This window comes from Pungitius pungitius, chromosome 21 (assembly GCF_949316345.1).
Source record: "Pungitius pungitius chromosome 21, fPunPun2.1, whole genome shotgun sequence".
Lineage (NCBI taxonomy): Eukaryota > Metazoa > Chordata > Actinopteri > Perciformes > Gasterosteidae > Pungitius > Pungitius pungitius.
Window position 1 is genome coordinate 13,257,559 of NC_084920.1, and position 13,697 is coordinate 13,271,255.

Here is a 13,697-nt window from a genome sequence, read left to right on the forward strand (position 1 = left end):
TGTAATGAGTCCTGCATGCTGTAATGAGTCCTGCGTGCTTTAATGAGTCCCGCATGCTGTAATGAGTCCTGCGTGCTGTAATGAGTCCCGCGTGCTGTAATGAGTCCTGCATGATGTAATGAGTCCTCCGGGCCTACAGGCGGCGCTGTTTGCCTCCAACGTCTCCGCGCTGACGTTTAACCGGTGACGTGGATTTTCATTGAGGCAGTCGGTGCTGCCCCCTCTCCCCAAAAATAATACACACGTACATACCAACGTCGCGGAGCTTTACCCGTAACTTTTATCTCCACGTCGCAAAGTCGGACAGGTGAGCAAATGGCGTGAGGGGTGAACGTTAAAGGAGGTTTCCGCTCGTCCAAAGTACCCGCAGGACCAACTGTTACAGTGTGTTTCAAATGCCTCGTTGTCGGGGGGTTTATTCGTCGCATTAAATCCACGGCGTGTTTCCCCTCTGGCTACAGACCTTACCCCGGACGCCAGGATGAGTAAAAACAGCAAAGTGCTGAACCTGAAGGATAAAATCTGCGGGAATGAGGTGGACCTGAGTCTGTGTGACGTCACCGAGGTGCCCGTCAGAGAGCTGGTGAGTTCTTCCTTTTGAGCGTGAAAGTGTGCATTAAACATCCGTATCATCACACCATCACGCTTTCACGTCTAAAAATACTACACACGAGACGTGGCTGCACATTTGGTGTTTAAAAAAAAAAATTAAATGTACTGCAACAAACAAACTGACGCATGTGATGGTTTTTAACAGGCTCTTTTCACCAAAGCAACTGTTGTGGACTTGTCTTGCAACAGCATCACCTCCCTTCCTGTAAGTACAAACATTCTGCACTAAGGCGCAACATTTCACCCCTCAAATCTATTGCTTGTGATCATCTAGTTTTAAGAATCAAGAGAACAATTGGTCACGGCAAAATTCAAATGTTCATTGACAAATGAAGGTGTTTTTATAAATAACATGAATCCGATGTTACTCTGTCCATCCCAGAAGAATCATTTATCATATTTTGTGTTTAGTTTTCTTTGTCTGAATCAAGAGCATAAATGTTGAGGCTTTTGTATTTTTTAAAACCCCTGTGAGGCTAATTTGTGAGGTGGTATTTAGAAAAATATCATCATTTTTTCCCTTCAACAATTGGTTGACCTCTTCTCAGTCCAGCAGACTCTGGGATTACAATGTGATTGGTATAATCCATATTTATATATACACACTCGGTTCTTCACCCGCTGCTGTTGCCTAACTGTAAACATCCCCTGTGTTTACCACCACTGACTGGAGCTCTTATGGGGGGTTTTGGCTCCATTTTCTACTTGTAGCCAGAGTTCTGCAACCTGACCCACCTGGTGAAGGTGGATCTGAGTAAAAACCAGCTGACCTGTCTGCCAGACGACCTGGGGAACCTGGCCAACCTTCAACACCTGGACCTGTACAACAACAAGCTGACTGTCCTGCCTGTCAGCTTCTCTCAGCTCAGGGTGGGTGCCACTTTTACATTTACTGATCCTGCAACATAACGCCACAAAAAATCCTTTTGATTGTGAAGTTCACAATCATTAACAAAACGGTGGTTATCTGCTGTCCTGCTTTGAAGCAGGTCCCCCACAACACTGGTCTCTATCCCTTTGTTCTGCAAAATTATTGTAAGTTGTCTCTTTTTGCGGCCAGTCTCCTGCTGGATAGATGATTTAGATGAACTTATTAAATAAGATGTGAAGGCTATATAATAAATGAATGTATATATCGTGGTTTAGTATGTTAATATTCAATAAATGAAAGGTCTACCTGAAATAACCACATTTAATTTGTCAAAACATTTGAAGTACTTTGTATTTTCTCACTGAATGAAGTTCTTAAGTCCAAAACCACAGATGTTATGAGGAATGTGAGTTTATTCATTTAACCGCGTCTCATGATATCTCGATACACGATTTCATCACAATATGATCCTATTAAGCAACAACAACTCGTATAGAACTATTTCCCAGCTCTAACTTGTCCTCAGAGTCTGAAGTGGTTGGATCTGAAGGACAACCCGCTGGAGGCCGACCTGGCCAAGGCAGCAGGAGACTGCCTGGATGAGAAGCAGTGCAAACAGTGTGCCACTAAGGTCAGACCCTTTTGCTTTGGATACATCGCCAACAAAGTCCCCCATGAACTACAACTTTTGAATTGAAGATTGAAAGAGAAGAATGTCTAAAGGAGGTTTTTTGTTTTTTTTTCCAGGTTCTGCAGCACATGAGAGGTCTTCACGATGAGGTGGATCGTGCCCGAGCGAAACGCCTTTTAAGGGAAAAGGGTCAGAATTCTTTTTTTATTTCAGCCTTCAAATAATTTCCTTATATTGATTTCATTTTACTTTGGGCTTCCATACAAAAGGGATAGAATTCAAACGACAATTATTTGAAGTCACATTAGTGAAGACGGCATTGAATTCTTAGTTTTGCTTTCATAATCATTAATCAGCTAGTTTTTGATGAAATCAAACCGCTGACCCCCCTCTGTGTGTTAAACTATGTCCTCACTCATGCTGGATAAAGTAGAACCAGAACCATGTGCTCCAAACTAAACCGGTCTTGACAAAGAATGAAAAAAAATACAGCCCTGCTTTAAAAAGTTTTATTGATTTTAGAAGTATCATACAGGAAATAATGTTGACGCAGACGTTACCCACTGATCTGGCTCCTGGCGGCATGGTTCGGCTGAGGTAGTGATCCTTCCCCCTTCCACCATCAGAGCTGGAGAGGAAGAGGGAGGTGAAGCAGAGGGAGCGGGAGGCCAGAGAGAAGGAGGCTCGTAAACGGGAGAAGGCGGAAGAGAAGGAGAAGCGGAGGAAGGAGTACAACGCCCAGATGGCCGCCGCTGCTGCGAGAGAGCAGCAGAAGAAGAAGAGCGAGGAGACGAAGAAGAAGAGCGGCCAGACGGCAGGTACGGCCGTGCAAGTTCTTTTTGTACGCTGAACTGCATACTGGGAACAGCTGTCCTGTTGGCCGGTGTCCTTTCCTGCGCTAATGAATGAATGAATGTGTTTATTTAAAAAAAATATCTTGACATACCGGCATCACAAAATAGCGTGATATGGATTTTTGGCCACACCCCCCCAGCACTAAGCAGCAGGTGAGTTGTTTAAAACATCTGGAGGTTGCACCTCTTCAAAGGATGCTCTGTGTGTTTCTTTTAGCACGTTGAACCTCCGGCCCGTGGGAGGCTAATTAAGGTGTTTCAGGCAGAAGTTGGTGGTCCTAACAGTTGTCAAAAAGTCTAGTGACTATTGTTGATATGGGAAGAAATGCAACTTACGTTCTTTTTCATGATTTAGGGCATGGTGACAGTTCTACTGCACAGAAGAAATCTTTATGTTCTCTCTACTTCAAGCAAGCACAAGCAAGCTGTTAATATTTGTACTGTTCACTGAAGTGAAAATCCGTCTTTACTAAACATTTATAAGGTTTAGAGTTAGAATCAGCGCTGATTAGCTCCAGAGGATCGGACTGATGCATTCGAGGATAAATCAACGTCTGCCATTCCACCATCAGCTGCCAACAAGCATCACATTTATAAGCTACGATGTTTTAAATGCAAATCTAGAAATCAACTGACTTTGTAGGGTGCATTTTGGTGTGTGTGTGTAAATATATATATATTTTTTAAATATTGGTGTTTAATGCAGCTGACTCTCAGATAGCAGCTGTGTTGTGTACTTTGTTGGTGTAAAAAAAAAAGCAGGTAAATTACTGAGAGATTTTGTGTCTCAAATCTCCCTCTCTCGCGTTCCCTCAGCAGACAAAAAGGCTGCTGCAGCGGCGATGGCCAAACCAAAGCGCTCGCTCCTCGGCCTGATGTTCAAGCTCCTCCTCCTGCTGCTGCTGGGATTGGCCGGAGTGGCCGCCGCCTGCAAGTGGACCGACCTGCAGAGGGAAGCGGTGTGCTTGCCCATCAACGTCGCCGTGGACGACGGCTTGTCCTGGGCCAAACAGCAGCAGGGCGTGGCCAGGCAGCTGTTGCGAAATCTGTCGTCTGCGGCGAAGGAGTTCATCGAATCCACGCAAGCGTCCAAGAACTGAACGATCACCTGCCGCCATCAACTTCCAGAGCTGCAGGTCTTTTCACTCCCACCTGGGATTTCTTTTTTTTTAAAGCTGAAATCATGAATACCGTTAAGATGGACACCCTGCGTCCCCTGGCGCTGTTTGTGGTGCCGGGAGGGGGAACGTCTGTGCAGGCAGATAGATGTTAAAAACCTTCTTAAATTCCTATGGAATTGTTGTCGCTTTTGTCCTCTTCAAACAGTCTGTTTAAAGAAAAAGAATGACTAATCTTCTTAAATGTCTCCCCCTCAGACGTGGTTGGTTTTGGGTGCATTGCATCGGGAGTGTCGAGTCACGTGTGGCAGTCTGAGGGCGTGCAGTGAAGGCTGTGAGGTCACATGTGGCCCCCTGTCTTTATAGTCTTAAATCCATCAAACGCAGCTCGATCTCACGCCGAAGATCTATAACATATAGCAGTAACATTTCATTTTCATTTTAGAAATGCCAAAGATGTGATTGAGGTTATTTAGAAAGTGTTGTCATTATAGTTATAAGAGCAACATGTCCAGCTGACTGAAATAATAATTAGTTATATATAATTTCTGTCTATCAATCGATTAATCCACTCTTATCTCATTTTTTTTAAATGGATTCCGTATTGGCTTCAAAAATCCAGAAACACTAATGTAATGTTCACCCTGCTGGAATACTGTCTAGATTAGATATCCATTGAGAAAAACCGGTAGGGAGATCTTTTACCTTCCTTCTCTACACTTGTTGGTTTCCATTCATTTCTGTAAAATCTGAAAAAATAATTTATAGACTTCAATCCATCACAGTCAACATGTGTTAAAGTAAAATGACTAACAAGATATTTAAACCCAAATGTGCCATTAATCAAAAATATTGTGATAAGAGTCTGCCGATGGACTTTAATCTTGTGCTTCTTTTTAAATGCTGCTCCACGCCGCTTGTTTAGTCAAGATTTAATAATACTGAAATCTCCCCATTGCACCAACTTCTACACTTCACGTCGTCGGATCCCCAGCCATCCAGATGTTCACTCCGTAGTTCAAACACACTGCGCATTCAGAATGGAAACAACTGGCTGCATCTGTAACGGAATAAAGTTTACACGGTTGGACTTTATTATTTTGTCGGGGCTACGTTTGCTGCTGTCGTTCTTTGTGCGTCTTTGTCCGTGATAATAAATGGCTTCACGCTGCAAGGAGTGATTGGACTGTTTGGTCTCGTCTTTGTAACAAAAGAATGGAGGTGAATACGCCCGCAGTGAAGCTTGGAACTTATGTTAACGTTTGCTAATTGAGAATCTTCGTTAACTTCTTGTAAACTTGTATCTTCACAGGAACGTATTCAACCGCTGACAGAAGTATTGAGAGGGTTTAAAAAGATGTTCTATGCCACACATGAACGGCGTTCAGTTGGACGCCAACAACCAGCCTTCCGGTTGTCAAGGAGTCCTTTTTGATAAATGCAACACACTTATGTGGCAATTAGGAGGAACATGAGACATTTAATGTGTTGGTTGTGTGTTACCATTAGGCCTCAGTTGTGATGTACCATTAAATGGCAATGCTTCCTATACCGCCATTATTTATTTATTTTGCACTTGCATGTTTTCGTTAAGCGCTCTCGCACTGACACTAAATTAAATGTCAATGTTTGGAGTTCACTACAAAACAAACTTTTTATTTTTATTCACTGAGAGTTTTGCACTTTTGGTCGCTGTGATTAAAAGGATCATAAAATGGTAAAAACCAAAATAAAGGTGTTTTCAATTGATTAGGATCCAGTTAGTTGCCAGTATAAAAGGGGAATTAATACAAATAAATTCATTTAAAAGTAACTAAATATACCAACCAGCAAGCCTAACGCCAACTCTACTGCTCATGGAAACAAGTTTAAATTTAAAAAAAAACTAGTAGAACTTTTACTGTCAGAATCTTTACTCAAGTATCATCAGACAAAAGTGCCGGAAACCTCAACGCAACATTAAACAATGACGTGTTTCAACACATAAATGCCCTGTTGCACAAAGCAGAGGCCCCCCCAAAAAATGTGTCCTCTGATCAGCAACAACCTTTGGGGTGGGGTGGGGGGGGGGGAGAGGAGCGGCGTCCCGCTCGGCATCACTGCCCCCCTCTCATCAACGCTGTGGAGGGCGGAACCAGGGCGGGTCTCGTGAAGAGCTTTCCCAGGACAGTCTCGCATGCAGGAGCGTCTCCACCCACACCCCCACCCACCCACCCACACCCACCCACTTTCAGCGTGGGGCCTCCTTCACGGTGGAGGAGGCGTCCGCGGCGCAGCTGGAGGCCTTCGGCGCTCCCCGCCTGCCGCTGCGTGTCGGTCCGTAGTCTCGCTCCTCCACGTGGGCGGAGTCCTCCAGCAGCCTCGCCCGGACCGACTCGTCCACCGTCAGCTGGAGGGTCACCTCGCTGAACACCTGGCACACGGACACCTGGAACCGGGTCACACGCCGCCGCGCGCTGTGGTCTCTTCCCCCCCCCCCCCCCCCCAGGTCTTCTTACCTCCTGGAAGTGGAGTTTCTTGAACATGGCGATGCTGACCTGGTTGCTCAGCCCAATCTTCGCCTCAAATCTTTTGACCCCGAGCTTGGCGACTCCTGGTGGAAGACGAGACCGCCGTCACTCACAAGCCAGAATTTGCAACCAAGGCGCGACATGAAGGAAGTAGTAAGGGGGGGGTAGATCTTCCAAAATGGTTTGCGGATAATTGTGATGGGAATCTGTGAAGTTTGTGTTTGACCACAAAAAGACGAAAAAAATGAAAGAAAACTCGAAAAAGCGAATTCGAGAGGTCTGAGACCAGGACGTTTAGTCCATTTGACCGGTTGAACGATGGCATCAACATGCTCACCGTAGCTCATCATCATGCGTGTCACCTCCTTCCCGACGCCTTGGCCTCGGTGTCCGGGCTCTGTTGAAAAGGGTTGAAACCGCGGAGAGTTCAATGTAAGAATCAAATAAAAGCGAGATGATCCAAAAAAAAAAAGCTCCCACCTGCGATCATGATCTCCAGCTCGGCCAGCGTCGGGTCCGCGGGGTCCGTCAGGAAGAGGTTGACGTCTCCCACCATGCACTGCTCCTCTTGCACGCTGCCGTCCGCCCAGCGCTGCTTGTCCAAGATGATGAACGTGCACTCTGGGGCGAAGGCGGATTACGTTTCGGGTTAAATACGCGTCGACTGAGAGCGTTATTCGTGACAGGAGGGTCGGCCGCTCACTGTCGTCGTCGTCCCTCCAGCTCCTCTGCATGTCGTACTCCTGATCCAGGGTCAGCGGCTCCGAGGCGGTCAGCTGCTGCAGCTCAGGAGACTTCATCCACTCGTGATACCTGAGAAACAAGAGGCAGAAGTCCTCAATGTGTCAGGTTGAATACTTGATTTAATTTTTTAGATCTAAATAATAGTCGGACATCAGATACACAGCCAGAGGGAATGATGCAGGACTTTTTTATTTTTAAACACGGCTAAAAAACTGATAGTAAAATCTTGTGTTCTTTCAATTTCACAGTAAAGTCAAATATTAAAGTACAGATACAGGAGTTAACAGAAGTGTAAGTACTCATTATGCAGAATGGCCCATTTAAAAATAATTTTGACTTTAATACTGCAACTGGTAAAAAGTGGGAGTACCTTCGAGCATGCTGAACTCTGCAGTACAGCTAAACCTTTAATATTACCCGATTAATATTCAGTTTTAATCATCTCAACCAAAGAAATGAATGCACCGATCAGAGTTGGGGTTACCTGGGCACGTGCTCTGCGGTGTAAGGAACCAACACGACTTTGTTGCCCTCCAGCAGAGTGTTTTCATTAATCTTCATGGTGTTAAAATCAGATTGAACCCAGCAAAAAAACATTCAAATCATCTCCACGTCCATGATGTAGAGTTGTCTTTCACTTCCGCTTCAACCGCGGCTGCGCACAGTGACGTAAGAGAAGAGGTCGCCACCTAGCGGACACCACGAGGAACTACTTTTTTAGGAGTTTATGCCTGTAATCAAGGTTAAAAGTATTGAGTTGTTCAATATATAATTTACCGGCAATGTAACTACGCCCACAGATAAACCACTGCACAATATATTTTGACCTTTTCAAAACATTTGGGGACTTTTACTATATATTATTTTTACTTTTCACTTTTTTCTACCTCATTTTCGTACAAAAAAAAGCAATGATGACACTGAATAAGAAAAAGGTATTGATAATCACTTTATTCCATCTAAATTCATATTCAACATGATGCAAATTTGAATGAACAATACTATGAAATGTTGCAACGGTGTTAAATATGAATTATCTTCCACTATTAAGCTGCAAGACATGTAATTAGTGGTTGCAAAATAGAGCTGTTAAAAAGGGTGGGGGTGATTATAGATGGATCCGTTTCCAAGGATGATAACTAAATCAAAAAATGGGTTAATGTTGCTTCTAAAGTGACTTTGTACCCATTTTGTTGCCCATCAATTCAGGGTGGCATGTATTTAAGCAGCTCTGCCCAATCCGTGCCACAGTTCCACCGCCTCCTGCGGCGTGTTGACCATGTCCATCCAGTGCTGCAGCTGTTGGCCCCTGGCGTACATGAAGGGGCCCAACACCAGCACTCCCAGCAGGGCCGGGGGCTCTGGGGGAACAACACACGGACGGAGCGGAGCGTGGGTGAATGCACAGCCGATCGATCATGTCGCAGGACATCAGATGCACCCTGAGTTCACTCCCTCACCTGAGGGGGCGCCGTTGGGCTGCTGCAGCTCGAACCTCAGACAGGCCTCGTCCAGGTGCTGCGGGCGCAGTTTGAAGGTCACCCGGTGGTGGAAAGACGGGTCGTTGTGACATTTCACCACGCGGCTGCGCTTCATCTTCACCACCTGGGTGTGTATCTGTAAGCTCGCCTGGACACACACACCTGGGGGGGGGGGGGGGGGGGGGGGGGGGGAGAAACGTGCAGAGGCAAAACGTTACACAGGGTGGCGACTCAGCAGATCTGGTTTTGTGTTTTCAAACCCCGCGACCAGTGCCGTCGTTGACTCTTTTTTTGGACCTGAAGCGCTTACCTGCATCGGTGAGCAGCTGCAGCCCTCGAGCCCTGAGAACGACCACGGAGAGGCGCTGCAAGGACGGACTGTAGCTGAGGGAAATCTGCACGTCACCCAACTCTGAACACTGGAGGATCGGAGCGGACGAAGCCATTGGGATTTTGTACGTTTGTGTGTATACGTTCAGATCCGTTAATTCAGTAAAAGTACAAAATAGCACATCGAAACCAGACATATTTTACATTATCCCAAATTTGAGACACTGTCTGGTAGTCAGACTCACCGGCCACTTTATTAAGTACACCTTGGTAGTAAAAGATTGGGCCCCCTCTTTGGTATTCAGACCTGCCTTAATTCTTTCAACGAGGTGTTGAAAACATTCCTCAGAGATTTTGATCCCTATTGACGTGATCGCTCCACCCAGTTGCTGCAGATTTGTCGGCTGCACATCTGTGATGCGAATTTCCCGTTCCACCACACCACAAAGGTGCTCTGTTGGATCGACATCTGTAGACTGTGGGCACCATTGGAGTACAGTGAACTCATTATCTTCAATAAATCAGTTAGAGATGCTACGAGCTTTGTGACATATGTGCATTATCCTGCAGGAAGTAGCCATCAGCAGATGATACACTGTGGTCCTAAAGGGATGGACGTGGTCAGCAACAACACTCAGGTAGGCTGCAACTTTTAAAACGATGCACAACAGGTACTAAGAGGCCTAAAGTGTGCCAAGCAGATATGGTCCACACCATTAAGCCGCCGCAAACACCAGCCTGACCCGTCGATGCAAGGCCGCACGGATCCATGCTTTCACGTTCACGCAGATTCTGACCCAATCACCTATCGTCCAATCTCGGTGAGCCTGTGCAAGTTGTAGTGTGACAGGGAGGCATCCGGTGTCTTCTGCTGCTGCTGTAGCCTCATCTCCGTGGTTCCACGTGTTCAGAGACGGTGTTCTGCATTCCTTGGTTATTTATCATCTTTAACCAGTCAACCATCAACAAGGCATTTTCGTCCACACAACTGCCGCATTAAGACGCTCGGTTTGAACTTCAGCAAGTTGTCTCGACCAAGTCGATTTGCCGAACCACGTGCCATGACTTCCATTTTACATTTTATCAATCAAAAACTGTAAGAATTGGAGAAACACTGAACAGAAATATATAGCGGAGCATTGGTGAGAAATGGAAATATTCAGGTTTGTACTCGAGAAGAGCACTTGAGTAGAAGTACTAGATAACACAGCGCAGGTGGTACCTGCACGTGGTCCTCTGTCTCCAGGTCCCTCCACAGCACCCTGCCGGCCTGCCCGAGCTCCCCCTCCAGAGGAACCAGCACCCTGCCCACCGCGTGGCGCTTGCCGTCCGGCGCCACGCTCAGCACGCACACGCTCAGGGTGCTCCGGGGCACGCACGCGCACGCCACCTGCGGGGCGACAACCACGGGGGGGGGAGGCGCGTCAGACACCGATGGCTCTTTTGGGTCCCCCGGGGCCCGCACGCCCCCCCCCTCATCTTTTCGGCCCGTGCCCTCTCGACCTGGAAGACGAAGCGGTCGCTGAACTCGGGGTCGGGCCCCGTGCCCCGGGCCTTGGCCTGGCGGGGCCGCCGGTCGTCGGGGAGACGCCGCAGCTCCACCAGCGTGGCGTTGCCGTGGAAGCGGGGGGGCAGGTTGCCGAGGCGCAGCAGGGAGACGGCGAGCTGCTCGCTGCTGTGCCGGTACTCCACGGAGAAGCAGAGGCGGGTGGCCATGCCGGGAGGCGGCGCCACCACCTCGTTGAGAGGAGGGAGAGGGTAGAGGCCGGCCAGCACCGTCCCCACCGGGTACCATCCTAGCAACGTGGAGGGTGAAAGGACATCACCACGAGTACCGGTCAATGAAGCATGCCAATGATGACCGTCAAAAGAGGGCTGGACCCATCGCGTCACGCGGGGCGGCACTGATGACCTACTGCTTACTGAGAGCGACCCACGATGCGCTAGAATGTCTCTCTGGGTCTCCGTCTTCATCTCCGCCTCCTCTTCATTCTTCAGGTCACCTTGGTTTTGTGTCGGGAGGCGAGGAGGAACCGTGAAAGGGATCTCACGGAGCCTTTAACACACACACACACACACACACACACACACACACACACACACACACACACACACACAACTTAAGGTCATCTGCTTCCATCGTGCTGTCGTCTTAGTCTTTAAGAATTATTTTTCGATACATATATGCAGAAATCATCATCATCATCATAGCCATTCACCCTTTTTCTTCTTTCTTTTCTCACGTGTTAACAATAAGGATAATAAGTGTAATGTAATATGCAATACGGATAAGTGGAAAAGAAAAGAAGAAAACAAAAACAAACATACAACTCCGTAATGTGTAAGGCTACATTTGGTACTAACGTGGCCACAGAGTCCTGAGACACGAGGATCACGGGAGCAGAGCGAGCTGCTACTGAAGGGAGCAGCTCCTCGTACTGACTACGACCTTTATTCTTGTTCCTCCTACTCCTCCACAGAAAATACACCATCAGACAGAGCAGCAGCAGCAGAACCACGGACGCGCCAACAGCCCGCAGTAACACCCGATCTGAAAAAAGAAAAATAATAATAGTAATAATACACATTAATGGGGAAATGAAGCCCAGCGATCTACATGCAGCTGACCACTCACCTGCCATGAGTCGTCCTGGGCCCGACCGTCCGAAGCTACCTTCCACTCTCTGGTTGTGGTGAAGTGATGTCACGCCGCAGAGGGAGAGCGGCGCAGCTGGAGGATTCTCACCATCTCGTGCGGTTATCTGACGGACGGCTGCACTTTGAGGGGGAGAATCGACGGGGGGAGGAGGGGGGAAACATGCATGAGTCAATTATGCAACTATTTTGTAATTATTCATTTGGAAAACATTTCCCGAATGATGGGAAGTAAACCTCTAAAATGTGCATTAAGGTGATTATTTCCCTACTTTATCTTTTTGTATAGAGTTCTCCTAAATTCAGAAGTTACCTTTACACAATGCGACTATTGCCTATTCAAACAAACTTGTTATACGAAAAAGGTACATTCTTTGTTTTCAAAATAAAAGTAGATTTTGATGGTTAGTATTTCTGTTCCTGATATCTTCCCTATGGCCTTTAAACATACCAAATACCAAAATTCCGGTTTAATTATTATTTATAGTTCCAAAAAGGGGTTTGTTGAGGGGTATGTTTATATATCATTCAGAGCCTCATTTATACAAAATGATTTAAATTAAACAAGAAAAATAAGGGAATAGCTAAATAAGGGAACTTTTGGTTACCTTGCTATAAGCCGTTGACGATGAATGAAGAATCACTTTTATTTTTTTATTGACAGTGTTTTGAGACCCCATTTCCCACTTAGTGTCTTAAGAGGACCACATCGTTCATTCAGAGAGGATAATGCTAAATGATATACAAGCAACATGGCTGCTCCAACCTTCGACCTGAGCTTACCTCAGAATCAAAATGCTCATTAGCTTGTCACCACACACACGCACACGCACACACACACACACACACACACACACACACACACACACACACACACACACACACACACACACACACACACACGGAGGCTGTTCAGAGATTGGATCGAAGCTAATGGGATGACAGCTAATCCTCAGAGCTAAAGGCAGAGTAATGGCCCTCTCTCAGCTACACACACACATATGTGCACGATAGATGCACAGAGAGAAATCCTCCTTTTTACTCCAAACTCGCATGAGGTCCTGCTACGGGGGGGAAGAGGAAACGGCATCAAGCGAGTCACAGCAGCGTGCGCCTGAGGGTCGGAGGGCGCCTGGAAATGAGTCTCTGAAGACGACGTGGGGGAGGAAGAGCGGGAGGAAGGACAGGAGGAAGAAGACCATGTCTTTGCTAGAACACAAGGTGTGAACTGTGAAGGGTAAGATGCTAATTGTTTTCGGATATGTGGGTTAACTGGCTGCTTATTCTTTTAGTAAACATTAGAAAAAGGTATAGAAATGGCCAAAATCACTGGGTCAGTTTGGGACAGGAGTGAATTTTACATTTTGGCTGTTTGTTTCAACATTATTAAGTAATTACACATTTTAAATCCACTAAATGAGGCGGAGGATATCCAAGTGAAGGACTGAAGACTAGGGATGAATTTAACAGAATAAAATGATGCACGGCCTTGTATTGACGCAGGTACAACAAAAGTTGTTAGTTTATTGTAAATTTCTATGATCTCTACTAATTATTCCTCCTGCATTTCTGTTAACTGAAAGCCAAAAGCTTACTTAAGCTGTCCCAATCTGCATTTTGTCTCAATAATCAATTAATCTGGATTGTGTAATCCCATTAGGCTAATCTGGGAGGGCCTGTCTTCAGGAGTCCTTGTGTGTTTAGACTTGTATATCTATTTTAGTGAGGGCCCGTTTAAGTTTAACCTTTAGGGAGTTTTTTGGGCAGAGGACATTTGACTAGTAGGCTACTCACATCTTCACAGGCTTATTTGAGGGTTTAGGGTTCAAAGGGCAAAGTGTGAGGTTTGGAGATAGGAAATGGTTGTGATGGTTACGGTTAGGGTAAGTAC

The 13,697-nt window shown here is 46.3% G+C and overlaps 3 protein-coding genes across 4 annotated transcripts; 1 reads left to right on the forward strand and 2 right to left on the reverse strand.

Annotated features, from left to right (window-relative positions):
* The first annotated feature begins 27 nt into the window (after positions 1-27).
* On the forward strand, positions 28-5,267 carry lrrc59 (leucine rich repeat containing 59). 2 transcript variants are annotated; one of them, XM_037463641.2, is made up of 8 exons: positions 28-307; positions 462-583; positions 758-817; positions 1,324-1,482; positions 2,010-2,114; positions 2,231-2,303; positions 2,741-2,932; positions 3,788-5,267. In XM_037463641.2, exons 2-8 carry the CDS (start codon positions 482-484, stop codon positions 4,066-4,068), a joined length of 972 nt encoding a protein of 323 aa, XP_037319538.2. In that variant the 5' UTR covers positions 28-307; positions 462-481; the 3' UTR covers positions 4,069-5,267. The 2 variants fall into 2 exon arrangements, with proteins under 2 accessions (XP_037319538.2, XP_037319537.2); XM_037463640.2 differs by having other exon boundaries at positions 41-307; positions 3,785-5,267.
* A 739-nt stretch (positions 5,268-6,006) lies between these two features.
* On the reverse strand, positions 6,007-7,988 carry nat9 (N-acetyltransferase 9 (GCN5-related, putative)). Its single transcript, XM_037463642.2, has 6 exons — positions 7,825-7,988; positions 7,300-7,409; positions 7,077-7,217; positions 6,934-6,993; positions 6,585-6,679; positions 6,007-6,514 (listed from the first exon to the last, which is right to left on the reverse strand). Exons 1-6 carry the CDS (start codon positions 7,935-7,937, stop codon positions 6,317-6,319), a joined length of 717 nt encoding a protein of 238 aa, XP_037319539.2. The 5' UTR covers positions 7,938-7,988; the 3' UTR covers positions 6,007-6,316.
* Positions 7,989-8,330: 342 nt separating this feature from the next.
* On the reverse strand, positions 8,331-12,515 carry syt15 (synaptotagmin XV). The gene is given in 8 exon segments (XM_037464148.2): positions 8,331-8,701; positions 8,801-8,983; positions 9,132-9,240; positions 10,374-10,556; positions 10,559-10,947; positions 11,068-11,207; positions 11,516-11,702; positions 11,787-12,515. Coding segments are annotated over 8 exon segments (1,338 nt in total). The 5' UTR covers positions 11,794-12,515; the 3' UTR covers positions 8,331-8,561.
* Positions 12,516-13,697: the final 1,182 nt, after the last annotated feature.